We start from the raw sequence: 27,757 nt of genomic DNA, 5'->3' as shown, positions 1-27,757 counted from the left end.
TCTATCAAAGTCAATGGGGCCAGATCCCAGCTGGTGTCAATGGGCTTCTCTCCATTGGAGTAAATGGGTCTGGATCCCCAGCTGGTGTCAATGGGCATCTCTCCATTTGAGTCAATGGGGCCGGATCCCCAGCTGGTGTCAATGGGCATCTCTCCATTGGAGTCAATGGGGCCGGATCCCCAGCTGGTGTCAATGGGCATCTCTCCATTGGAGTCAATGGGGCTGGATCCCCAGCTGGTGTCAATGGGCGTCTCTCCATTGGAGTAAATGGGTCTGGATCCCCAGCTGGTGTCAATGGGCATCTCTCCATTTGAGTCAATGGGGCCGGATCCCCAGCTGGTGTCAATGGGCGTCTCTCCATTGGAGTCAATGGGGCCGGATCCCCAGCTGGTGTCAATGGGCGTCTCTCCATTGGAGTCAATGGGGCTGGATCCCCAGCTGGTGTCAATGGGCGTCTCTCCATTGGAGTCAATGGGGCCGGATCCCCAGCTGGTGTCAATGGGCGTCTCTCCATTGGAGTCAATGGGGCCGGATCCCCAGCAGGTGTGGTTCCCCATTGCTCCATCGGCTGGGTGTATGTTCTCCGGATGCCGGCGAGCATTTGGCTGTGGAGATGCTGTGGCCTGTTCCTGCGGGGGGTATTCAGTGGTGGGTGTCTGGGTGAGGGGTTCTCCATCATGGGGCAGCTGGAGGGTGGCGCCTCTGGGTGTTATATGGCTGTGCTGTTCTCTATGTTAGGGGGATACATGTAGTTGTAGCTCAGAGCTAGTGACTGGTTCCTCTCCTCAATTTCCCGGGAGATCTCTGCTAGGCGATCCTGGAAGGCAGCCATGAGCTGCTTTGGCCCGTGTTCGGTAAAGTGCTCCTCAGGGTATGTCCCCAGGGGTCTCTGGAAGGGAACAGGGAGAGTGGTGAATACAGAGACATCAAAATCACTGAACTCCCAGAGGATCAACTCTAGGGCTGCATTTTTATTACTCCAAGGCTGGAGTAGAGAAGAGAGGTTTTCTCGGGGGATTGAAATAGCAAAGGCAAGGGCTGGGGCACTGAGTGGTGGAGCTTTGCACACGAGAGAAACAGACACTGAAGCAGCACAGAGCCAAGGAGACAGCCGGAACAAGCTTTGGGGGTGTGGCTCCGGACAAAGCCGAGAGAGAGAGAAAGTTTTTGGGCTGAGTGCTAGTTGGAAGGAGGCTTGGAACTGTGAGCAAGGAAATTGCCTCCTGTTCTTTGAGTCCTCCAGACTTTGCAAATAAACACAATTCCAGCAAAGAAACACCTGGGTCCACCACCAATGTCTCCTCCTAATGGAAACAATCCACGCCAGCCCCTGAATAATCATTTTCCACCCAAACTTTTCTCTTTTTTTTGAGAAAAAATGGATGTTTGGGGACACCAAAATATTTTCTGAATTATCCCTTTTGCCAAAGAGTTAATTTAAAAATAATACTGAAAAAAAATGTGACCCGTTTCGAGTTTGCAACCCATTTTCAGTTCCAAATGGTTTTTTGTGTCGAACGTTCTGAAACGTCCACGCACAAAAATGCTCAGAATCAAAAGGAAATGTTGCTTTCGGGTTGAACAACAGGTTGGGTTTGACCCCAAAACGATTCATTTTCAACTTCTCGAAATCATCGACAATGGCAGCGCTATTGTAGCTGTGTTGGTCCCACGATATCAGAGAGACAAGAAGCTGGAGGGAATATCTTTTATTGGACCAACTTTCCTTGGTGAAAGAGCTCGAAAGTTTGTCTCTCTCACCGACAGAAGTTGGTTCAAGAAGAGATATTCCCTCTCCCACCTTGTCTAACAAACCAAAAAAGACACAGATTCACCCACCTCTGTCATTGGAGATTTTTAAGAGCAGGTTGATCAGACACCTGTCAAGGATGGTCTAGATCATAGAACCATAGAAGATCAGGGTTGGAAGAGACCTCAGGAGGTATCTACTCCAACCCCCTGCTCAAAGCAGGACCAACCCCAACTACAGCATAGATAATACTTACATTTGCCTTGAGTGCAGGGGACTGGACTAGGTGACTGTTCCAGGTCCCTTCCAGTCTTACACTTCTACAATTCTAACTGCAGGGTCCAAAATTTTGGTTAAACGGCTTGGGTCAGAAATGTTTAACAATGCTCAGGGTGAGCTGGGTCTATGGAGAGAACTGGAGAGTACTTTATGTCTGAACAGTGGTCGAACCCGTCTCCATAGGGAAAGACCTCTCCCCACCTCTTCTGACAGGCCCCAGGCCTCTAAACAATGATCACATGCATGTCACTTTGGGGACATTTCCTCCCTGTCGGCACAGCGGCTGTCCACCCCCACCATGTCCCGAGAGGGTAACAGGAAAGGGGCTGAAATGCTGGGTCCATGTCCTCAAATCAGCAGCAGGTCCAATGGACCTCCTGCTGATTGACATCAGCTGAGGATCTGGCCCCATTGACTCCAATAGAGAGATGCCCATTGACACCAGCCAGGATCTGGCCCCATTGACTCCAATGGAGAGACGCCCATTGACACCAGCTGGGATCTGGCCCCATTGACTCCAATGGAGAGATGCCCATTAACACCAGCCGGGAGCTGGCCCCATTGACTCCAATGGAGAGACGCCCATTGACACCAGCCGGGAGCTGGCCCCATTGACTCCAATGGAGAGACGCCCATTGACACCAGCCAGGATCTGGCCCCATTGACTCCAATGGAGAGACGCCCATTGACACCAGCCGGGATCTGGCCCCATTGACTCCAATGGAGAGATGCCCATTGACACCAGCCGGGAGCTGGCCCCATTGACTCCAATGGAGAGACGCCCATTGACACCAGCCGGGATCTGGCCCCATTGACTCCAATGGAGAGATGCCCATTGACACCAGCCGGGAGCTGGCCCCATTGACTCCAATGGAGAGATGCCCATTGACACCAGCCGGGAGCTGGCCCCATTGACTCCAATGGAGAGATGCCCATTAACACCAGCCGGGAGCTGGCCCCATTGACTCCAATGGAGAGACGCCCATTGACACCAGCCGGGATCTGGCCCCATTGACTCCAATGGAGAGACGCCCATTGACACCAGCTGAGGTCTGGCCCCATTGACTCCAGTGGAGAGACGCCCATTGACACCAGCTGAGGTCTGGCCCCTCTGTGGGTGTTTCAGAGGCAGTGAAGGACACACACCCCCAATCCAATACTGAAGGATTCAGAGTGGGGGCTCCCCTCCCGAAAGACCCCCCCTCCCGATCCAGGGTCCCCGCTTCTTGCTCCACCAGCCCCAGCAGCCCCACTCTCACCATGTCCTGATCCTCATTACGCAGCACCCAGAGGACAGAGAGGATCAGGCTGGTGGTGTTCATCTCAGGGATGGTGTCCAGGAACTCCTTCAGGGTCACCTTGGCCTTGTTCCGGGGCGGCGGCTTCCGCATGGATGACGGGTAATTGGGCATGAAGACTGCCAGCTCGAACTGGGGCCGGGAAAGGGAAGCCAGAGGTTAGATCCCACCAGGGAGCTTGGCTGGCAAGGTCATGAGAGAATCCAGGAGTCCAGTCCCAGTGACTCCATGATCTCCCTCTGTGCCACCAGGCAAGGCACCAAATGGCTTCGTGACTCAATTTCCCCATCTGTACAAGGGAGGTGATAATTCTTCCCGTTGTCTGTTTTATCTACCTAGAGGGTGAGCTCTTTGGGTCAGGGACCATCTCTCACCATGTCACCGTGCAGTGCCTGGCACAACGGGGGACCCGATCTCGGTCAGGGGGGTCTGTGCAGCCCCCGGCATGACTGGGCCCTGATCTCTGTCATGGATTTTCATTTAGATTCATTTTGTTGAAAAATGGAAAAATTACAAAGGAAATGAAAATTTTCTAAAAAAAATTTTCAGAGGGAGGGGACGGAACATGTGCAAGATGCTTGACAAAGCCAGGAATAGAACCCAGGAGTCCTGGCTCCCTCCCCGCTCTAACCACTAGACCCCACTCTTCTCCCAGAGCTGGGGAGGGAACCCAGGAGTCCTGGCTCCCAGCCCCTCCTGCTGTAACCACTAAACCCCACTCCCCTCCAAGAGCCAGGGAGAGAACCCAGGAGTCCTGGCTCCCAGCAACTCCACCTGGGCTAGAGTGGACTTTAAGCCACAGTAACTCCTGGGCATGAGCCAGCAAGTCTCAGACCCCAAAGTATGGGGCGTACCCAATGGGGTCCAAAGAGCAGGAGGGGACAGACTGGGGCCCAAGGGCAGGGACACTGGTGTAAGGAAAGGAAAGGGGGAGAAGGAAAGAGACACTCCCTCCAAGAGGGGGACAGGGCGGGCGGCCCTCACCCACCTGCCCGGCGTTGACCGCAGCGTGATAGGCGGAGCAGGTGAAGATCACCATGGTCAGGTACTTGGTCAGCTCGGCCGCGGTGCCCAGAATCGAGGGGACACCTGCCGGGGAGGGATGGACTGGTGAGCATGGGACTGGGGCCCCCTCCCCTGCCCCTGGCTGGGAGCCTCCCGTCTCCGCTAACCCTGCCAGGGGTGATGCTGGGCCAGTGCAATACCAGCCTCACTACTGCGAGTGCATGTGTAACACCGACAGACTCGGCGGGCGGGATCGAACCGGGGGCCTCCGGAGCTCAGTGCATGAGCCTCTACCGCGTGAGCTAAAAGCCACGTGGAGGCGTGCGGGCGACCCACGGCTGTCGCACGGCAGGCGTCACGCCTAGGCCGTGGCTGATGTTTTCACAAGCGCCTTGGGGTTTGGAGACACCTTAATGGGGGCTGGTTCTTGGGGGTGGGAGGGAGGACCCCTCAGCGGCGCCTGTGACCCCAGGCCCAGAGATCGCTGCCCGCTAGCTGCCCCTGTCCTCTCACCCGATGCCTGTCGGCCGAGGAATCCCTTGGTGAATATCTCGCCCACCCACGCCTGCAGCTCGTGGTCACTCTGCACCGAGAGGCTGGTCCGGTAGTAGATCCCCACGATGCCGGAGACAAAGCTGGGAGAGTTAAAGGGGAATCGGGTCAGCCCGGACGCCGGGGTCCACGGTGAGAGGCTCTCCCCTAGGACAAGCCAGGGGAGCCCCCCTCCCTCCAGTCTCCACAGAGCTATTCCTGCTACCCTTCAACTTCACTTCCATGACCCCATCGCTTTTTACCCGCCTTAAGGGGAAGCGACGTGGGGAGGGGGGCGGAGAGAAGCAAGCAGGGGCAGGGCCTCGGGGAAGAGGCGGAATGAGGGCGGAGCCTTGCAGGGGAGGGATGGAGTGGGGGCGGGGCCACAGTGCACGCACCGGTGGCCCCCCTACTTCTAGGGAGTTTCTGGCGCTCCTGGTTTGGGCTGGAACTTTTGGGGGGTACAAAATGAAGTGGCGGTGACCCTGAAAGAGTTTGCAAATGAATTCGGTGTTGCCAGATCTTGTGCTGAGAAAACAAACCATCCGAAAATCTGGAAACCGCCCCGAAAAATTAAATTTTGTTGTTGTTCAAAAAGTCCTGGAAATTAATTTTTTTTAAAAAAATCAAAAAAGTTTCGAAATGCTCCAAATGGAAACAAATCAGGTCAACTGACACAAAACAAAATGTTTCATTTGACCTGAAAGGAATTTTATTTTTGGGGTGTGATTTTTCGAGGGGCTGAACATTTTGAAAATTGTCAGTTTGGGGCCACCCTAAAACTATTTTATTTAATTAATTTATTTATTTATACTTTCCAAAATTGCCAACCCACCAAAAAAAACCCTTAGTCCTTTGACCGTGTGGGCACTTTGGAAAATGTTACCCTCTAAATGGAGACTTGCCCCGGGTTAAGCACAGAAGTGAATTTAAAGCAAGTTAATTGAACTTAGAGGTTTTTAAGGCCCTGGGTGGGATGATTTCATAGAATCATAGAATATCAGGGTTGGAAGGGACCTCAGGAGGCATCTAGTCCAATCCCCTGCTCAAAGCAGGACCAACCCCAACTAAATCATCCCAGCCAGGGCTTTGTCAAGCCGGGCCTTAAAACCTCTAAGGATGGAGATTCCACTACCTCCCTGGGGAACCCATTCCGGTGCTTCACCACCCTCCTAGTGAAATAGTGTTTCCTAATGTCCAACCTAGACCTCCCCCGCTGCAACTTGAGACCACTACTCAAGATTTAGTTGGGGTTGGTCCTGCTTTGAGCAGGGGGTTGGACTAGATACCTCCTGAGGTCTCTTCCAACCCTGATCTTCTGTGGTTCTATGAACCGGCAGCAGATCCTGGGGCTGACGGTCTCATTTTGGCTGTTCTTCGATTGGGATCGCGTTGAAGTGGTTTCAGTGAAAGTGAATTAAGAGCTTCCACATTGTCACTAAACCGGATTGAAATCTGATTTCAGTTATCAACGGGCCCAACTTTGTGTGGTAAAGGATGTTCGCTGGATCCCAGCAGAACAAGCCCAGTATGCAGGGCTCCCTCCCATACAAGACCTGGACTCCCACGGGGCTCTGCCCCTGATCCCCTCCACACTCAGAGCCCCAACACTTTGCCCCCTCTGATTTCACTAGGTCTAACCCCTTCCCCTACATTTGTCTTCATCTCTCCTCCCCACCCCCCAGCACCCCTCACCTCTCTATAGCCGCCCAGATCTTGAGCCCATCGTCCCTGTAGTAGTAGCTCTGGACTGAGCCGACATCGCGCTCCTGGATGTCATCGGGAAGGCAGAGCGTGGTGTAGGTCAGGGTCTCCAGGCCCTTGCGGAGAAGCTCGGCGAGGCCTGGACGCCCGGTCGCTATGGCCTGTGGAATACAGACCCGGCCCGGGCCCACTGGGAGTGACTGCCACGGAGCAGCAGGCCCCAGGGGAGGGGGGAGGACACTGGAATTGCGTTAATTCCCCAGGGTCTGGGGCTGTGCTGGGAATCAAACTTACGAAATCCTTTGGTGACAATTGATTTTCCCTCCTAAAATATGTTCAGTAATGAAAGTGACCAGGAAAATAAAAGGAACTGGGGACACGGGGGACAAAAGGAAGAAGGAGAAGGAAAAAAGGGAGGAAAGCAGGAAAAACTAATTAAGATGAACAATGGGGAAAAACAAGAAAAAAAACAAGAAAAAGAAGTGAAAAAATAAGAAAAAAGGGGAAAAGAGGGGGGAAGAACAAGGAAAAGGGGAAACCCAAGAAAAAATGGAAAAACCAAGAAAAAACAGACAAATCAAGAAAAAGAAGTGAAGAGAGAAACAAAGAAAAAGGGAAAACCCCATGGGAAAAAATGGAAAATCCAAGAAAAAATGGAAAAAATAACCCCAAGAAAAACCAGACAAACCAAGAGAAAAAAGGGGAAAGAGAAAAAAAAACAAGAAAAAAGGGAAAACCCAAGAACAAAACGGGAAAACCAGGAAAAAGCGGGGTGGGGGAGAGGAGCCGGGAAAACAGGGAAAGGACGAAGTCGGGGAATCTCAGGGAAAAGAAGCAAAAGGCAACAAAGGAAGGAAAATCACGATTATGAAGGAAAATGCCATAAAAATGCCATGAACTTTTTTTTTGAAAACCAACCATTTTAAGTGCAAAACCTTTAATTTTTCCCCACTGGCCATTTTTCAGTGAAAAACATGTTCCCTCGCCCTGCCTCGCCCTAATCAGAAGGGAGGAAACTGCGGTTCGGGCCATGCCCACAAAAGGGCTAATTGTGCTTGGGTTGAAATGGTTCCAGTGAAAGTGAATTAAGAGCATCCACACGGGGGGGGGGGGTGTCACTAAACCAGATTGAAATCTGATCTCAGTTATCAACGGGCCCAACTTTGTGTGGAAAAGGATGTTCGCTGGATCCCAGATGTGAGGTGGCCAATGAGCGCCGACCACCAGGAGGAGCTGCTTCTGCCTTGCGTTTGATTGGCTGAGCAGGCTGGAGGCGGAGCTGGGTGGGTAGAGTTTGGGAAGGGCAGTGGTGTAGTTGATTTGATGGGCAGTTTGGTCATTCTCCCTCCTTTCTGAACAAGCTATGGGAGGCAATGTGGCCTAGGGGCTAGCACCCGGGGCTAGCACCTAGCTCTGCCTGGTTCATGCTGAGTGACCTTAGGCAAATAAGTCCCTGTCTTCTGCCTCAGTTTCCCCATCTGTAAAATGAAGCTAATGCTCCTGATGTCCTTTGTAAAGTGCTTCGAGATCTAGGGGTGAAAAGCACCAGCTACAAGCAAGGGATTATATTATTATTATGAGACGATCCGCTCTTTACCCGATCGAATACGCCCCCGGAGCTGATGAGGAAGGTCCGGGCCAGGACATTGATGTGGATGGAGAACCGGGTGTGAGGGATCAGGAGCTGGAAGAGAAGAGGCGCAGGGGCTGAAGCAGCTGGAGAGGAGGTGCCAAACACACACAGCTGGGCACTTCGAGAAGACACACACGGAGATACGGGTGACTCCTGTGTATAGCTCCGGGGATATACGCCTGGCTGGGCCCCTCTCAAACTCACGCATCCAGAATCCTACTGGGCTTGTCTGAGCATCACAAAGGCACAGACTGGGCACCTCTGGGGCATGTGCCCCAGCCAGGCACAGCAAGAACCGGGCCCCTTGGTCAACTCCCTTAACATGTCCCAGCACCTGCAGAAGAGGGTGGCCAGGAATGGGACTCACCCCACCCCTGATGCCACCTGTTTGATCCCTGCATAAGGGGCCGGGTGTGGACACTGGCTGCCCGCCGCCTTCCCATTGGCTGACTCCCCAAGCAGAGTGGGGCCCCGCCCCCCCATGGACCCGCCCCCCACAGCAGCTCCGCCCCCCTCACCTTGTACAGGGGGTGGCACATGGGCAGCTGGCGCTGGGTGGCCACTGAGAAGACCTCGGCCAGCAGGTGGGCACGGAGCAGGTGGGAGGTGACCTCGTGCAGCTGGAACTCGGAGCTGCGCACCCAGGTCTTGGCCAGAGTCCAGAGCCAGTCGCAGTCACTGGGCAGGAAGATGGGGCTTTCGGGACCTGGGCGCTGGCTGAGCTGTGGGGGAGCTGGGTCAGAGCAATGGGTTCGGTACCCCCGGGTCGGAGCAATGGGCCCACCCAGCCCGGTATCCCCCCGGGTCGGAGCAATGGGCCCACCCAGCCCGGTATCCCCTCCCCCCTCCCGGATCAGAGCAATGGGCCCATCCAGCCCGGTATCCCCCCCGGGTCGGAGCAATGGGCCCATCCAGCCCGGTATCCCCCCTGGATCGGAGCAATGGGCCCATCCAGCCCGGTATCCCCCCCGGGTCGGAGCAATGGGCCCATCCAGCTCGGTATCCCCCCTGGATCGGAGCAATGGGCCCACCCAGTCTGGTCTCCCCTCTGGATCGGAGCAATGGGCCCATCCAGCCTGGTAGCCCCCCATGGTCAGTGCAATGGGCCCATCCAGCCCCATATCACCCCAGTGGACCCATTCACCCACTGGATCAGAGCAATGGGTCCATTGGGTCTGTGCAGCGCCTGGCACACTCAGGCCCTGCCCACAATAATAATTGTGCCTTTTGAAATGGTGGAGCCCAGTTGCTCCCTAGTTGCAGGGGGGCCCAGGTGGCTCAGGAGGGGCCCTGATAAACCCCAGCTCAGGTGCTGGCGAGCAGAGAAACCCCTCACCTGGATGGCCAAGGGGATGACCTCCCCGCTGGGTTTCTGGTGCAGCAGGCACAGGGGCGCGGCGACGTACTGCTGGTGACCGTTCACTCTGGTGGTGGGAATGTCTTCCAGGAGCTTGTAATCTGCTAGATAGATGCTCCCTCTCTGTCACGGAGAACAGAGGAGGGTCAGTGCCCCGCTCCCAGGGCTGTGAGCTTCCCTTCAACAGTGTCCCAGCAAGCAACACACACAGCGCGTACACAGTGTTAAAATGCAGCCACCTCTGGGGCAGAGCAGCTGGTTATACAGGGATCCCTCACCCAGCACTGAGATGCAGCCACCTCTGGGGCGGGGCGGCTGGTTATACAGGGATCCCTCACCCAGCACTGAGATGCAGCCACCTCTGGAGCAGGGCGGCTGGTTATACAGGGATCCCTCACCCAGCACTGAGATGCAGCCACCTCTGGAGCAGGGCGGCTGGTTATACAGGGATCCCTCACCCAGCACTGAGATGCAGCCACCTCTGGAGCAGGGTGGCTGGTTATGCAGGGATCCCTCACCCAGCACTGAGATGCAGCCACTTCTGAGGCGGGGCAGCTGGTTACTCAGGGACCCCTTGCCCGGCGCGGAGATGCAGCTACCTCTGGGGTGGGGCGGCTGGTTACCCAGACCCAGCTATGCTACAAACAATTTAGTTTGGAAAGAGAGCACTGGGCTCCCACCAGTAGGAGTTCACGGGGAAGGAGGGCAGGATGGACTCGACAGGGCTGGGACTCAGCCAGGCTCTGATTATTTTCAGGGGGCGGGGTGTTACCTGCAGCTCCTCCCGGAGGCTGGTGGATTCCCCCAGAGAGCCGGCCACCATCTCCTGCGTCACGGGGAAGTTCTCGGGAAGCTCCGTGCATTTCCGGATCAGAACGGGGTTGAACCCATTCAGATACTGGTACCCGAAGAAAGCATCTTCCTGCCAGTGCTCAATGACATACTCTGGGGATACAGACACACACCAGCCCTTGAAATAAAACCCCATCGCCTGGGGAGGGGAGTGGGGTCTGGTGGTTAGAGCAGGGGGGCTGCAAGCCAGGACTCCTGGGTTCTCTCCCGGGCTCTGGGAGGGAAGTGGTGTCTAGTGGTGAGAGCAGGGGACTGGGAGCCAGGACTCCTGGGTTCTTTCCCTGGGTCTGTGGGGGGAGTGGGGTCTAGTGGTGAGAGCGGGGGCGGGCAGGAGAGAGAACCAGGACTCCTGGGTCCTTTCCTTGGCCCTATGTGGGGAGTGGTGTAGTGTGGAGCTGGGAGCCAGGACTCCTGGGTTCTCTACTCAGCACTCAGAGGGGAGTGGGATCTAGTGGTTAGAGCCAGGGGGGCTGGGAGCGAGGACTCTTGGGTTCTCTCCCTGCCTCTGGGACTAACCGTTAGAGCGGGGCAGGGGGAGAGGACTTTTGGTTTTTTTGCCCTGGCTCTAGGAGGGGAGTGGAGCCAAGTGGTCAGAAGGGGGTGGGGGCTGGGAGCCAGGACTCCTGGGTTCTCTCTCAAGCTCTGGGAGGGGAGTGGGGTCTAGCGGTTAGAGTAGGGGGGGCTGGGAGTCCTGAGGGGAGCCCTGGTGGGGGGCAGAGGGTGGCAGGACCAGTTGTCCTGGAGGGGCCGTGTGTTGGCCCACAGATGACACAGGGAAGGAAAGGGGGGATCCCAGCGCCAGGGGGTCTCCCTGTGCTGGTGTTGGCTCCCCGCCCCTCCCCACAGCGCTTGGAGCAGCACGGACCTGAGACCGGGCTGTGGTAGAACCGGAAAATCTTGGGGATGTCAGTTAACGTCTCCCAGGAGTACGGCCGGTCCAGGAACCCCTTAAACTTGGACTCCAGCAGCCTGCGGGGACAGGGAGCCAGGCTCAGAGACGCTGTGTGTGCGCCCTCTGCCTGGACCCTCTGTCCCCCTCACACCCCTGTCTCCATCCGTCCCCATCCACACCCTCTGTCTGTCCCCCTCACACGCCCTTACCCCATCCACACCCTCTGTCCACCCCTTCACACCCCTCTCACCCCATCCACACCCCTCTCACCCCATCCACACCCTCTATCTGTCCACCCCTTCACACCCCTCACACCCCATCCACACCCTCTGTCTGTCCCCCTCACACGCCCTTACCCCATCCACACCCTCTGTCCACCCCTTCACACCCCTCTCACCCCATCCACACCCTCTGTCTGTCCTCCCTCACACCCCTCTCACCCCATCCACACCCTCTGTCTGTCCCCTTCACACCCCTCTCACCCATACACACCCTCTGTCTGTCCACCCCTTCACACCCCTCTCACCCCATCCACACCCTCTGTCCTCCCCTTCACACCCCTCTCACCCCATCCACACCCTCTGTCCACCCCTTCACACCCCTCTCACCCCATCCACACCCTCTGTCTGTCCCCCTCACACTCCCTTACCCCATCCACACCCTCTGTCCACCCCTTCACACCCCTCTCACCCCATCCACACCCTCTGTCCACCCCTTCACACCCCTCTCACCCCATCCACACCCTCTGTCTGTCCTCCCTCACACCCCTCTCACCCCATCCACACCCTCTGTCTGTCCACCCCTTCACACCCCTCTCACCCCATCCACACCCTCTGTCTGTCCTCCCTCACACCCCTCTCACCCCATCCACACCCTCTGTCTGTCCTCCCTCACACCCCTCTCACCCCATACACACCCTCTGTCTGTCCACCCCTTCACACCCCTCTCACCCCATCCACACCCTCTGTCTGTCCTCCCCTTCACACCCCTCTCACCCCATCCACACCCTCTGTCCACCCCTTCACACCCCTCTCACCCCATCCACACCCTCTGTCTGTCCCCCTCACACTCCCTTACCCCATCCACACCCTCTGTCCACCCCTTCACACCCCTCTCACCCCATCCACACCCTCTGTCCACCCCTTCACACCCCTCTCACCCCATCCACACCCTCTGTCTGTCCCCCTCACTCCCTCTTACCCCATACACAACCTCTGTCTGTCCTCCCTCACACCCCTCTGACCCCATACACACCCTCTGTCTGTCCCCCCTCACACCCCCTCACCCCATCCACACCCTCTGTCTGTCCCCCTCATACCCCCTTACCCCATCCACACCCTCTGTCTGTCCACCCCTTCACACCCCTCTTACCCCATACACACCCTCTGTCTGTCCTCCCCACACCCCTCTGCCTGGCTGTTCCCAAGTGCACCCTCTGCCCATCCATAAACACCTCTCTGTCTGGCCCCATGTGACCCCCCCCTCTTTCCATCCCCATACACCCCATTCTCTCTGTCTCTGATCCAGTGTACACCCTCTGTTTGTCTGATCCCATACACCATACACCAGTCTGTCTCTCCCCATACTCGCCCTTCTGTCCCACACACGCCCCTCTGTCTGTCCCCATGTGCACCCTCTTTCTGCCTGGCCCCGTACACACCCCTCTGTCTAGCCATCCCCTCATGGACTGTCTGTCTGTCTGTGCCTCTGTCTCTCCCCACACACAGCCCTCTGTCTCTCCAGCCCCACACACCCCACCTATCTGTCGCTCCAGCTATGGGTCCAGCCCTTTTCCCAACCTGGCCCCCAGCACTGGACCCAATCGCCAGTGCCACAGACGGGGCAAACCCCTCCCGGGTCCGACTCCCTGGTTCCACATCCCTTAGCCCGAGCACCCCCAGGACCTCACGTTGGGTGACCCCTAGTTCTCGGCTTTCCGGGGCACCGTCCCCCCTTCGGCAGGGCTGCCCGCCTCCCCTGCTCCCAGACGCATTCGCCCGCCTTACGAGGCAGTTTCTCGGCATGGGCCAAGCGGACCCGGGGATCCAGCCGGGGCGGTAGGTCTGTCCCATCTCCGCCGCGGCTTATTGCCCCGCCTGTCGTTGCCCCAACCTCACCTCGGAGCAGCAAGAATTTTATATTGACTACCCCGATCTCTGAGGACAATCTGGAATGAACTGATCCCTGCAGAACATAGATAGATAGATAGATAGATAGATAGATAGATAGATAGATAGACGGGGTGGATGGGGTGTGTGGGGATAGATAGATAGATTGATGGGGTGTGTGGTGATAGATAGATAGATAGACAGATAGATAGATAGATGAGGTGAATGGGGTGTGTGGGGATAGATAGATGGGGTGGATGGGGTGTGTGGGATAGATAGATAGATAGATAGATAGATAGATAGATAGATAGATAGATAGATAGAGGGGGTGGATGGGGATACATAGATAGATAGATAGATAGATGGGGTGGATGGGGTGTGTGGGGATAGATAGATGGGGTGTGTGGGGATAGATAGATAGATGGGGTGGATGGGGTGGATGGGGTGTGTGGGGATAGATAGATAGATAGATAGATAGATAGATAGATAGATAGATAGATAGATAGATGGGGTGGATGGGGTGTGTGGGGATAGATAGATTGATGGGGTGTGTGGTGATAGATAGATAGATAGATAGATAGATAGATAGATGGGGTGAATGGGGTGTGTGGGATAGATAGATAGATAGATAGATAGATAGATAGAGGGGGTGGATGGGGATAGATAGATAGATAGATAGATAGATGGGGTGGATGGGGTGTGTGGGGATAGATAGATTGATGGGGTGTGTGGGGATAGATAGATAGATAGATGGGGTGGATGGGGTGTGTGGGGATAGATAGATAGATAGACGGGGTGAATGGGGTGTGTGGGGATAGATAGATAGATGGGGTGGATGGGGTGTGTGGGATAGATAGGTAGATAGATAGATAGATAGATAGATAGATAGAGGGGGTGGATGGGGATAGATAGATAGATAGATAGATAGATAGATAGATAGATAGATAGATGGGGTGGATGGGGTGTGTGGGGATAGATAGATAGATTGATGGGGTGTGTGGGGATAGATAGATAGATAGATAGATAGATAGACGGGGTGGATGGGGTGTGTGGGGATAGATAGATAGATAGATGGGGTGAATGGGGTGTGTGGGGATAGATAGATAGATGGGGTGGATGGGGTGTGTGGGATAGATAGGTAGATAGATAGATAGATAGATAGATAGATAGATAGATAGATAGAGGGGGTGGATGGGGATAGATAGATAGATAGATAGATAGATAGATAGATAGATAGATAGATAGACCCCCTTCAGTGATACAGGAGTCAGGCTGGAGGGTGGGGCACAGTTACGGCTAAAGAAATAATTTCTGGATCTCCTAATGACAGACACAAAAGGTCAGCTCCTCAAGGATACGTGGGCGCCTAACTCCCCTTTCTTCCAATGGGATTTAGGCACCTCAATCCCTCTGGGGAGCTGGGCCACTTCTCTCGGAAGTGGACTTTCAGCCACGCCCCTCGCCCCGCCGCTTACGCCGCCAAGCCACGCCCGAAGAAAGCAGAGGCCTTGGGGAACGAATATTGGAGGTTGACCTCGGCGGTCATGGCACTGTCGATGTCGGCACACCACGGGGTGCCAGGGATGTACTCCTTCCACCTGTCCCGGGGAAGAGGGCGATTAATAACAAGCCTCTCCGGCTTTGGGTCAAACAATCTCAAAGCGCCTTAGAAAAGAGTAGTGTGTCGTTATATCCATTTTACAGGTGGAGAAACTGAGTCACGGAGTGGGGCTGCGGGGGGAATTAGCCATGGCAGAACCCAGGTATCCTGACTCCCCACTCCAGGGCTTTATTCACTAGGCCCCACCGCACCTGGGCCTTAACTAAGACAGCAGCCAGGGCAGGGACTGAGCGCTCCATCAGCTCCAGGAGCAAGCAGGGATGGCTTAAGCCCTTGGCCTTCTGGCTCATGCCTCATCCCCCAGACCCCGTCCCGCCCCCTGGATTTCTTCGATTGCAACAGAAGCTCAGCTTGAGGGTTTTTTAAAAAAAAGGTTCGTTCGTTTCTGGCCCCTGGGGCTGCACAGAAAGGCTTTGAACCATGACCCAGCTGTAACCCATACCGTGACACTGCCTGAGTTTGCGGGGAGCCTGAACCCATTGCTCTGGAGGGGGAGGGGAACTGCCCCTAATGTTCTCCCTTTGACTCACCTATATCTTTCCTGTTGCAGCATCAGCTCCTCACGGCGGTACTTCTGGAGCAGGTAGTGGGAGTCGTCACTAGGGATTTGGGCTGGAGAGAGGAGAGCGGGACTATGAAATCTGACCACGCCCTGCAGTGTGGGACGTAGCCCAGACCCCTCTGACCTGACAGGGCTCCCTCTTGCCAACCTTCTAGCTTCCTGTCTAACCCCATACACCCGCCTTCTCCCTATCCCCAGACTATCTATCTATCTATCTATCTATCTATCTATCCCCATCCACCCCCTCTATCTATCTATCCATCCCCATCCACTCCCCTCCATCTACCTATCCCCATCCACCCCCTCTATGTATCTATCTAAGGGACGGATCACTTGATGGTCACCTTTTCTGTTCACTCCCTCTGGGGCACCTGGCATTGGCCACTGTCGGAAGACTGGGCTAGATGGACCTTTGGTCTGACCAATTTTGGCCGTTCTTATGTTCTTTCCCCATACACACCCATCTATCTATCCACCGCCCCACACCCATCTAGCGAGCTAGCTAATCGCTATGATACCTTCCCTCTCTTCCCACTTTTCATGAAAACAAATAAATTATCTCTGCTCGGTTGCTGACTCCTCTCACAGCTCGGGGGCACCATCAAGCTCCAGCCAGCTGTAAATTGACCCCCGTGGGCTAAACCTGTCTACGGCAGGTGATGCCGGTTGAAGTGTGTCCACACGCAAAGATGCACCCACTTAGCTAAACTGGATTTAAAATCGCCCACGTGCAGACCGGGCCTCAGGTATCCTGGGCAGTGGGTTTCTCCTGGAGGGGACGGCTAGCCCCAGGGCCTGGTAGGAATCCAGCACCCACAGAGATGCACGAGTGGCAAGAAGAAAGGGAACCCAGGAGTCCAGGCGCACCCGCAGTGGCTCATACCTGTGCTTTCCACCAGCTCCACGGTGCAGTAGCCCTGAATCCACCGGTAGCAGGGGAAGCGGTAGATGTCTCCCTCGGGGGACGTCACCCGGACCGTATTGCAGTACCACATACTCTCGGGGAACACGGAATAGGGCTCCTTGTGGAGCCGGATCAGCAAGATCGGCCCCAGGGCTCGCTCACTGGGCACCTCGTACTCCCGCACCTGGGGGAGACAGAGCAGGGGGAGGGTTCGAGCCCCGGGCACGGAGCCTGCGTTCCCGGCCACTCGGGATGGAGAGCGTTGCACGGGCAGATCTGCGGGTACAGCTCCTTCTTCGCCGTCGCTGGATCCCCAGCTGGAGTCAATGGGTGTCTCTCCATTGCAATCAATGGGGCCAGATCCTCAGCCCCTTGAAACCCAATGGGGGATCTGGCCCCATGGACGCCCATGGAGAGACGCCCACTGACACCGGCTGGGGGTTTGGCCCCCATTGACACCAGCTCTTTGGCCCGCTGAACTGTAATCCCCCATTGCCATTTCTTCCAAGTGACACAAACATGGAGAGTGTTTATTGACCAGATCCTCAGCTCGTGTAAATAATTGTGCCAGAAGCTGCCCAGACCCCGACCGAGATCAGGGCCCCGTTGTGCCAGGCGCTGCCCAGACCCCGACCAAGATCAGGGCCCCGTTGTGCCAGGCGCTGTCCAGACCCTGACTGAGATCAGGTCCCCATTGTATCAGGCGCTGCCCAGACCCCGATCGAGATCAGGGCCCCGTTGGCCCCGTTGTGCCAGGCACTGTCCAGACCCTGACTGAGATCAGGTCCCCATTGTATCAGGCGCTGCCCAGACCCCGATCGAGATCAGGGCCCCGTTGGCCCCGTTGTGCCAGGCGCTGTCCAGACCCCGACCTAGATCAGGGCCCCATTGTCCCAGGCGCTGCCCAGACCCTGACTGAGATCAGGGCCCCATTGTACCAGGCGCTGCCCAGACCTACAAGTAGAGACCATCCCAGGCCTAGACCCCCAGTGCTAGGTGAGGGTGCAGCCCGAAGACCACAGCTGGTACAGTTCAGCCTTGCGGGCCGCTGACGCTCCCGTGGAAATCCCCAGCATCCAGGCTGCAGCCCCCCTCACTCTCCCCACTGCGGGGCAGGGGTCCGAGGAAGGGCTGGGGCCTCCCCTCCCAGCGCACAGCACTGGGATTCCATCTGGAGCTCCCACCCCGCCCCGTCAGGCTGGCATGAGGGCACCCCAGCACTGCCTCCCCCCCGGCTCCCGGCAGCTGCATGTGAGTGAGTCAGCCTGGTCTGGCCTGGCGTCAACCAGGCTCCGATGGAGACGGGAGATCCCGCTCCTCTCGTTTGAGGACTCGAGCGCCACCTGAACCCAAAGGCAGGGTCATTCTCTCCCATTGTACCCCCGGGGAAACTGAGGCACGACCGCTGGCCTCTGGGGGCAGAGCCATAAATAGAACCCAGGGGTCCTGAGCCCCAACCAGGCCCTCAAACTATTGCTCCTCTCTTCCTGAATGGATCTCCGCCCCTGCCCCCCCGCAGAAGGAACCCCATAAAATACTCACTGATCCCGGCTGAAAGTCCAACCCGTATCGGTCCAGCACATGCTTGGGGCTTTCCCCGTCGATGCCCACCAGGGTGATGGAGATGGTGTCAAAAGTGCCAGCCAGGGAGCCCTGGCCGGTGGACACCTGGACTTTGTAGACGGCCATCAGGGATGGGCTGGGGGCCGGGCTGCTCCCAGGCAATGAGGGGGCTCCTGGCTCCAAGGGGCGGATAGTCTGGGGAGCCCGTCCCGACGGTGGAGCTGGGAGTTCTCGCTCGCGGGGAGCTGGCTGGGTGACCTCTGCTTATTCACCGGCTGCCTTCGGACGGAGGCCAAGCGGGAGTGGAGGAGGCGGGGAATGCAGCGCCCCCAGGCTGAGCCCCGCCTGGCTCTTCCACATCACTCCACACCTCGCTGCACCCGTGATGAGGGCCATGCCCTGAGCACAGCGGGTGGGCGGGGCCAGCTGGCACACGGCAGTGCCCAGAGAGCTTCCATGGGGCGCTCCAGAGCCTAGGGCTTGCCACAGACTGGGGGATGGATCGATAGAGTCATACAAGCCGGGGGGGCGGGGGGGTCTGATCTCAGCTGGGGTCTGGGCAGCACCTGGCACGACGGGGCCCTGATCTCGGTCCGGGGGTTGCCAACTTTCTAATCCCGCAAAACCGAACACCCTAGCCCTGCCCTGGCCCTGAGGCCCCGCCCCCTGCCCCACCCCTTCCAGGGGCCCTGCCCCCCCCCCCACTCACTACATTCTCCGTTCCTCAGTGGCTCTCTCTCCCTCACTCACTTTCACTGGGCTGGGGCAGGGGGTTGGGGTGCGGGAGGGGGTGAGGGCTCTGGCTGGGGGTGCAGGCTCTGGGGTGGGTCTGGGGATGAGGGGATTGGGGTGCAGCAGAGGGCTCTAGGCTGGGGGGTGTGACAGAGGGGTTCAGGGTGTGGGAGGGGGCTGTGGGCTGAGGAAGGGGGTTGGGGTGCAGGGGGAGTGAGGGCTCCAGCTGGGGGTGCAGGCTCCAGGATGGGCCCGGGCATGAGGGGATTGGGGTGCAGGAGGAGGCTCCAGGTTTTGGGGGGCTAAGGGCTGGGCAGGGGTTGTGGCTCAGGGTTGGTCTTACCTCTGGTGGCTCCCGGTCCGCGTCGCAGAGGGGCTAAGGCAGCCTAGTCCCTACATGTCCTGGCACCGCAGGTCCGGCTCCTAGGCGGGGAGGCCAGGAGGATCCGTGCACTGCTCTCTCCTGCAGCCACTGCCCCACCAGCTCCCATTAGCTGTGGTTCCCGGCCAATAGGAGTATGGAGCTGGTGCTCAGGGTGGGGGCAGCGCATGGAGCCCCCGGTCCCCCCGCCTAGGAGCCGGACCAGCTGGCTGTTCCCGAGTGCAGCGCGGTGCCAGGACACGTAGGGACTAGCCTGCCTTAGCCCCACTGCAACGCTGACCGGACTTTTAACGGCCTGGTCAGCCATGCTGACTGGAGCCGCCAGGATCCCTTCTCGACCCACTGTTCCGGTCGAAAATCGGACACCTGGCAACCCTCCATGGGTCTGGGCAGTGCCCCCTGCCTCCCAACCCTGCTCCCCAACCCTCCTGCTCCCCCATCCCTGCCCCCCATCCCCCATCCCCTCTGTTCCCCCATCCCTGCTCCTCAAACCCCATCCCCGCTACCCCCATCCCTGCCCCCCAGCCCCCATCTCCACTACCCCCATCCTTGTCCCCCAACCCCCATCCCCTCTGTTTCCCCATCCCTGCCCCCCAGCCCCTCTGTTCCCCATTCCCTGCCCTTCAACCCCCATCCCCTCTGTTCCCCCATCCCCGCTCCCCAACCCTGCCCTCCAAACCCCATAGCATCATTGAAGCGTAGGCCTGGAAGGGACGTCACTAGGTCATCTGGTCCTGTTCCCTGCGCTCAAGGCAGGGCCAAACACCGTAATAACAAACCATCCCTGCTCCCCAACCCCCTGCAGCACCCCACCCTTGCTCCCCAGCCAGCCCCCTGCCGAACAGTCGTCACCAGAGCGGGACAGGTCGGTCCAGTTGTGCACTGTGGCTGCACGTCTGTCCTGCAGTGGTTGCTCCGGCCTCTCCCCAGAGGCAGACGCTTCTTTCTTGTCGTAATAACAGACCTGGTGCCCAGTGGTTGTGTGACCTGGGCCCTGTTGCTCAATGCTCCCCTGGACTGAGCTCTGATGCCAAGGTGATGGGCGTGGAAGAAACACCTACAAATAGACAGGAAGAGCGGGTTTGGGGAGCAGGGATGAGGGTGGAGGGGGAAGGAAGGGGGTGCAGGAGAGAAAAACGGGGGTGCTGTGGGTTGTGGAACAGGGCTAGGGTGCAGGGATGGGTTTGGGGAGCAGGGGAGAAGGAAGGCGGTGTTGTGGCTTTGGGGAGCAGGGATGAGGTTGGAAGGCGAAAGAAGGGGCCCAGGGGTTTGGGGAGCAGGGGAGAAGAAACGGGGTGTTGTGGGTTGGGGGGCAGGGTTGGGGGGCAGGGGTTTGGGGAGCAGGGATGGATTTGGAGGGGGAAGAAAGGGGGTGCAGGGGTTTGGGGATCAGGGAAGAAGAAAGGGGGTAAAAGGTTTATTGGAGGACAGGAACACGGTCCAAAACCAGGGCCCCCTCAGTCAGGTCCACCTTGGGGAGTGGGGAGCCCAGACCCCGGCCCTGGGTCTCCCTCTGTTTCCCCAGCCAGCTCCAAACTGAAACTCTCCAGCCCCTCCTCTGGCCTTTGTCTCTTTCCTGAGCCAGGAGGCCACCTGATCTCTTTGTTCTCCAGCCCCTTCAATTGGCACCTTCCAGGAGAGGGGCCCAGGCCATCGGTTGCCAGGAGACAAGAGTGTCAGCCATTCTCTGTGCAGACAGCATCACACCTGCCCTCTCGGGCTCTGCAACAATCACACCCCCTTATCCCACCACCTAGATACTTATGTAATGCATAGGGGAAACTGAGGCACCCCCACAATATTCAGAGGCACCCCCACAATATTCAACATTAAGAACAGTCCCGCTTCGCCACATCTCTCCCCCCCTTCAAGACCGAACTGAGCGGGGTCACTTTAGCCGGTGACCTGGGGAAGTTCGACCCCACCAACGTTCCCATGGATGCCCCAGCATCTCTCCCGTTCCTTGGTGGGGCTTACACCAGGCCCTTCCTGTTTCACGCCCTCCCTTAGGTCGGCTGTGCCTGACGGCACTCGCAGGCCGCATGTGGGGAGGTTTATGCGGCCCGTGCCCTTTTGCCACCCCCGGGGTTCAAACTGGGATCAGGTCTTCTCCCAGCGCCCCAGTCTGGAGGGCTGCAATTCAGGCTCTCTGGGTTAAGAGCCCCCCTCTTCACCATGGCCACCCTCTGGCCACGTGTCTCTGTCACCCGCGGCATCAGCCCCTTTCATTGGATGCAGCCACATAGGGGCAGGGGGGTCAGGATACACAGTAAAGAGTCGCCCCAATGGATACGGCTGCAGCTTCTTAAGGGCCTGCCCCATGGCCAGGCATTTCTTCTCTCCGTTCGCATGGCTCTGCTCCCGGGGCAGCAGCTTCTTGCTCGGGTACCCGGTGGGGTGTCTCTCCCGCTTAGCATCGGCCTGCATCAGCACCGTGCCCAGCCCTGCATCGGAGGTGTCAGTGAACACTGAAAAGGGCTTGCACGGTCCGGGTTTACCAGATTTACCGGGCCCTGGATTAGAGCCTCCTTCAGCGCCCGGAAAGCCTCCTGGCACTGCTCGGTCCAGACCACCTCGTCTGGCTTCCCCTTCTTACGTAGCTCAGTGATGGGGGCAGCTAGGGAGCTGAAGTGGGGTACAAACCCCTAGTAGTACCCTGCCATCCCGATAAAGGCCTGGACCTGTTTCTTGGTCTGGGGAAAGGGCCAGTCTCTGATCCTCTCCACCTTGGCCAGCTCTGGGCTTGGGCAGCCGCCTCCCCTGGGGATGCCCAGGTACGACACCTCTGCCATCCCCACCTTACACCTTCCAGCTTTTACCATCAGTCCTGCCTCCTTCAGGCCCCTCTTCACCTGGGACACGTGTTCCTCCCAGGTCTGGCTAAAGACCCAGATGTCATCAATGGACGCCACGGCCAAGTTCTCCATCCCCACCAGTAACCGATCTACCCGGCGCTGGGAGGTGGCCGATGCCCCCTTGGGCTCGAAAGGCAGGACTGGGAACTCACAGAGCCCCAAAGGGCTGGTGAAGGCAGATTTCAACCTGGCATCTGGGTCCAAAGGCACCTACCAGTCGCCCTTGATGAGATCCCTAGTAGAGAGGTAATGAGCCCCCCCAAAGCTCGTCTAGAATCTCACCAGGCCTAGGCCTGGGGTAGGCATCGGACACGGTGATGGCATTAAGCTTCCGATAGTCCCCACAGAACCAGATTGACCCGTCTTTCTTGGGGACCCACCCCACGGGTGAAGCTCATCGGGTGTTGAACGGCTGGATCACCTCTAAAACCAGCATGTCCTTGACCTCTCTCTCCAGGCTCTGGGCTGTTTTCCCAGTGACTCTGAACGGGGGACACCTGATGGGAGCACTGGCTCCCACCTCAGGGGAGAGATCCACCAGGGGGTCTTCCCACTTCTCCTCCTGACTGGCCCTTACCAGGTCCAGGGGTCCCCTAACTCTCCTCCCATCCAGCAGCTTGAAAGGGAAAAACCTGGTGGATTCCTGGGGCATGTCCCCGTACCGCAAGTGGGGCAGGTCCTTGTTCCCATCCTGCAGATGCTGATTCATAAAAGTCCTCTGCATCATCCCCAGGGCCCCATAAACTCTCTCCACCAGCCCGTGGGACAGAGGGTGACACGCCGAGGCCCAGGTGGGCCAGACCCCCCATTTCTCCCACCAGCCCCGTAGCAGGGCTGACAGGACAGTGGACTCCTGGTCTGTAAGGACCTCGCTGGGGACCCCCTGCCATGGCGTCTGCCTCGGTGAAGGACAGAGCACTCGCCTCTGGGTAGCGAGATCCATCGCCACAAGGACGTATTTCTTCCCCAACCGGGTCGCCTTGCTGAGGGGCCCCATAATCAGGGCCGGTGCAACCACTAGGCGAACGAGGGCGCCAAGTGGTTGCGGGGGGCTGTCCCGGCGTCCCCGGGCGATGCTCTGGACCTGCTCCCGACGAAGCCAGTCAGGATTCTGGGGAAGTCTCCTCTCTGGGAGCAGACTGTCTGCAGGACACCCAGCTCACCCGGCTTCCACCTTCCTGGGTCTGACCTCGGAGCATTCAGCATCCTCTGCCCCTCCGTGCGCTTCCCCCAGCGAGTCTGCCCAGGCGGGGTCCTGGGGAAGCCAGAGGGTCCTGCACCCCAACTTTGCAGTCAGAAATGACTCTCAGCCAGCCAGTAAAACAGAGGTTTATCAGACGACAGGAACATGGTCTAACACAGAGCTTGTAGGTGCAAAGAACAGGACCCCTCAGCTGGGTCCATTCTGGGGGGCATACACCCTTGTCCCACCACCTAGATACTTAAGAACTGCACAGGGGAAACTGAGGCACCCCCACACTATTCAGAGGAAACATTAAGAACGGTCCCACTTCATCACAGGCGCCAAAAAGCGGTGCCCTGGCTCGACAGGGAGGAGCCGCCTTCCGGAGGCCCCGGAGAGCCAGAGTGTCGGCTTGCGGGGGCGGCGAGCCCCAGCCATGGAGGAGACGGCACAATGCAGGGGGGCAGCATGCAAAGGCCGCAGCGCCGCTAGTGGGAAGCAGCCGCACCCCCCGCCCCTCCTGCCCAGGCTGGGGCCTGGCTTTCCCCCTCCCATCCCCCTGGGGGCTCCTGCAGCGGATGCCCCTCCCGGAGCAGGCTTAGGGCCCCGCGGTTCACATGCCCGGGGGCCGCAGAGCCCAAGCGTGGTGAGGTTAGCTGGGGGGTGCACGGGGGCTGGCGCATAAATGCGTATTTAGGGTTCTTCAGTAACTTGATATCCCATCACATTGCATTTTTGGCCTTTTGTGTTTTGTGTCCGAAAAGCAGATTCTGTGTCCACCATTGAAAATCTTGGTTACCTTCCAGAACAATGGTACAGAATTCAGAAGAAGCCCTAGATCATAGCTTATCCGGCAAGATGGGAATACTCTTCAGATTTCAGATAAAAAGAGACCAGTTACAGGGTTGAGGAGTAAATATAAAGTATTTTCATGTGTTTATCCAAAGTGAGTTTGTTTCTACTTGGACCAGCACACCTTTAAAGAAGTCTTGTTTTACTCACTTTAACCTTGTTAAAAACTCACAAAGAAAGAGAACGACTTTGACAGTTGAGGCTGGGGAAACACCTTTAAAGAAGTCTTGTTTTACTCACTTTAATCCATCCGATGAAGTGAGCTGTAGCTCACAAAAGCTTATGCTCAAATAAATTGGTTAGTCTCTAAGGTGCCACAAGTCCTCCTTTTCTTTTTACAAAGAAAGAGAACGACTTTGACAGTTGCGGCTGGGGAAACCCCCTTTTTTATTTTTCCCCATTTCTGCCTTTGGAGGTTCTGTTACTCAAATCTTGGCACAGCAAATTGAAAGTCAAAGGAAAAACAATGAACTCGTACCAACGAAGCCACCAAGTAGTTCGGTTTCCAGAGGATGGGGCGAGAGAAAGCCATTTTTTATCTCAGAGATAAAGAGCCTAGATTTTCATGAAAGTTTCTGACAGTCAGATGAGCAATGAACTGAGTGGGATTTGTCAACTGCAAAGTTGATTCTTGGTAGGCTATGCCAAGGGACTTTACTTATTAATTTGGATTCCATTCTAAAAGAAACATTCCCACAGCCGTCCGCCCCGCTGACAACCTGCCCCGTTGTTTGCCTAGGCACCTGTTCTATCCTGTCTTTAGACTGTAAACACCTGGGGACGATCATTTACTATGTATCAATTTCGTTCCGAGCACAATGGGGCCCCAACTTGGTGGACGCCTCTGGCACTGTAAATCTCCAACGTTAATATTTCCAGAACACAGCGCCCTGGGAATTGTACTCCAGCCCCCATGTGACAGGCACTGACGCATGTGAGTCACTTTAAACAGAGCAGGACGGCTCCCGTGGTTGAAGTTATGCCCGTTCTTTGGTGCTGTCTTCTCTAATCGTCAGCTCGTAGACGCAATGGCATTTGACGTGCTCTTTAACCATAAACTGACAGATCTGGGTTGTCCTGCATCCTAGGACCCATAGGATGTGATTGCAAGGGGTCCTGCTTCAGGGACTCACTCTGGGGACCCTTGGTGCACAAATTCCCTCAAAAGGTGCTGGACTCCAGACTTGGTCATGTTCCCCTTACACCTTTCTCCACAGTGGTTGCAAATATGGTAGCCTGTCCTCTAGGGGTGGTGGGCCATGCACACGCCCTATCCCTGCTCGCTGGAGTTCTTGGGGGGCAATGTGCCTATGCCATTGAAACTGAGGCATAGGGGTGTCAGGTTGGCCCAAGGATATGTCTAGGAAAGAGCTAGCTCTTCTAGATGTTCCTCTGAGGTGCCTCGCAAGGGAGGAGAATTTGGGCGTTGCAGGAATTCGGAGGAAAAGCTGGGAATCGAACAAGGGTCTGCTCACTCCCCGGCACGTGACTCACACACAAGACCTTCCTTCGTAGTGGCAGGTATGATTTATATGATGAGAGAAAAAGATTTATACCCCGACAATAAAATATCCCCTCTGTCCTTGTATTGTATGATTGTATTCGTTACTGATCATTAAGAAATATCGTTTTAATAATCAAGAGGTAACCGGTGCAGTTAGAGCTATAAAGGCTCGTTGGGATTTGCCCCTCAATGAACTAATGTGCGGGGTGGGGGTGGGGGGTGCAAGGTGGAAGTTTCGCCTGGGGTGCAAAATATCCTTGCACCGGCCCTGCCCCCTGTGTCCATGGCCCCCTTCTGGAAAGGCTCCTCTGTGATGGGCAGGGGTTTCAAGGGGGCTTCACCCTTATCCCGGGCCTTTCCCCCCTCCCCCGGCAGGGGTCGCGGGACCTGCCGGGCCGCTGGGCCGCGTCCCAGACTCCGGGCCTGTCACAGTTCTGCAGCAGCTGCTGCCGGGGACGCTGGATCCCCTGGTGTCCCGAGAGAGGGACATGGTGGGCCAGGTACGACAGCCTGCGGGGGTACTTCTGGGGCACCACCGGCTGCCTCCTGATCCCCCACAGTTCTACTTCCCCTTGGGGAGCCCCTTCCCGGGACAGGAACCCCTTCTCCCGCGGGGATCTGTCCCTGCAGCCTTCCCCAAGGGGGTTTGCAGCCTGCGGCCAGCACGTTCCCTCAGCTCCTCCAAGGAGGGATCCTCCTGCAGCTTGGTCTGGGATTCAGCTGGTGGGGGAGGGAGGGAGACCTGTTCCCTCTCGCTGTCTGCACCTGGGGTCACAGCCCTGTTGAGCCCTGTCCCTGGTCGCTCCCTCCCTGCCGTGGGATCACTTCCCAGCAGCGCCTCTGGGCAAGGCAGCCGACCTGGTTGGCAGCCGACCTGCCCTGCCTGTGGGTCCCCCCACTCAGCTGGGGTCTTATCTCCCCCCTTGCTCAGCGCTGCCCTTGCTGTCCCAGTGGGGGCAGGCAGCGAGCTCTCTGCTCTCCTTATAGCATCAGAGCCAGCAGGAGCCCCCTCTCTGGTGTTCAGGGGGGCAGGGAGCATCTCTCTGACCCACCCAGCCCCAGGGTCTGGTTACAGGCAGGCAGGTATCCTGAGCCTAGCCGCTCCTCCCCCCTGCCAGCCAGGTCATCTGCATTTTCACGGACCATTTCCCTCTCCACCGATTGGTTCCCTGGGTTCAAATTCAAACCCTTGGCCGTTACAGGAGCAGGGCCTGGATCCTGTCCCAAAGAGACACAGTCGCCCCACAACAGGGTCTCGCAGCTGGTATCCTGGAGTACCCCAACGACCAGCCAGCCCCACCTCTCCTGGGTCTGCACAGAGATCTGGGCCATAGGCAGGGCGAGGGGCTTCGTCCCTGGGACCTTCACCCAGCTCACACAGCCCCTCAGCATCTGGTGGGGCTGCACCATCTGGGGCCTGACAACAGTTCTCTCTGTCCCAGGATCTCGCCACCCCACAAATGTCTCCCCATTGACCATCACTTCCGCTCCCACTGGGGGTCCGAGGGTCCTGGCCCCAGGAGACTCCACACAGACATACAGGTTGGGGTCAGGAGTGGGAGCCTGTCCACCTCCCCACTCATCTGGCTGACGGAGTCTGTGGCCTTGGGACCCAGCAAGGGAGCTAGACACCAGGGCTTTTCCACAGGGTCCCCCTGGTTCAAATCTCCAGCCTGCTCAAAGGCAGTGGGGTGGCATCCACATCCCCCCCCCCCCCGTCCTTAACCAGGGGCAGCAATTTAGTCTCAAGGTTCCCTGCGGAACTGGCCCCCCGGGGTCTATCCCCACTCACCCCTGGGAGGTCCCCTAGGCCTCTCCGCCCCACCACCGCCAGTTCATGCTGCTGCTGCTTCTGCAGCTCTTTCTCGGGCTCTCGCTGTCTCTCACAGTCCTCTGGCTCTCTCGGACTCAGCTCCAATCCCGTCTGTCTCGGATCCCCCGATGGGGAACCCGATCGTGAAGACCCCCGTCTGGTCGGGGACAGGAGTCTCGGCGATGCCTGGCTCCCACTCCAGCTGCTCCCAGATCCTGCTATAGCCCCATTTGGGGTCAGGAATCTGCTCCTTAGAGCGGTCATCCTCCTCCAGCTGCACGATTAACTGTGCTTTGGTGAACTTCAAATGTGTAACCCTCTCTTTTTGCACAGGGTTACAATGTCCTTCTTAAGGAGACGGTGACAGGCCATCACTC

At 57.3% G+C, this 27,757-nt stretch overlaps 1 protein-coding gene across 1 annotated transcript in view; it reads right to left on the bottom strand.

Annotated features, from left to right (window-relative positions):
- Nucleotides 1-262: 262 nt before the first annotated feature.
- The window catches only part of LOC125628548 (polyunsaturated fatty acid lipoxygenase ALOX15B-like), a 92,874-nt gene continuing 65,379 nt past the window's right edge, over nt 263-27,757 (bottom strand). Inside the window, exons 5-18 of the mRNA XM_075124055.1 lie at nt 20,026-20,392; nt 16,476-16,680; nt 15,561-15,642; nt 14,885-15,007; nt 11,275-11,378; nt 10,330-10,502; nt 9,537-9,680; nt 8,719-8,922; nt 8,165-8,251; nt 6,559-6,728; nt 4,846-4,967; nt 4,316-4,416; nt 3,289-3,459; nt 263-889 (exon numbers count right to left, since the gene is read on the bottom strand). Coding sequence (XP_074980156.1) covers nt 710-889; nt 3,289-3,459; nt 4,316-4,416; nt 4,846-4,967; nt 6,559-6,728; nt 8,165-8,251; nt 8,719-8,922; nt 9,537-9,680; nt 10,330-10,502; nt 11,275-11,378; nt 14,885-15,007; nt 15,561-15,642; nt 16,476-16,680; nt 20,026-20,392 — 2,233 coding nt within the window. The 3' untranslated portion in view covers nt 263-709. The remainder of the gene's footprint in view (nt 890-3,288; nt 3,460-4,315; nt 4,417-4,845; nt 4,968-6,558; nt 6,729-8,164; nt 8,252-8,718; nt 8,923-9,536; nt 9,681-10,329; nt 10,503-11,274; nt 11,379-14,884; nt 15,008-15,560; nt 15,643-16,475; nt 16,681-20,025; nt 20,393-27,757) is intronic.

Source organism: Caretta caretta, chromosome 28 (genome assembly GCF_965140235.1).
Source record: "Caretta caretta isolate rCarCar2 chromosome 28, rCarCar1.hap1, whole genome shotgun sequence".
In the NCBI taxonomy this organism is placed as follows: Eukaryota; Metazoa; Chordata; order Testudines; family Cheloniidae; genus Caretta; species Caretta caretta.
Note: the sequence above shows the minus strand (reverse complement) of the source record. Positions and strands in the feature narration are given on the sequence as shown.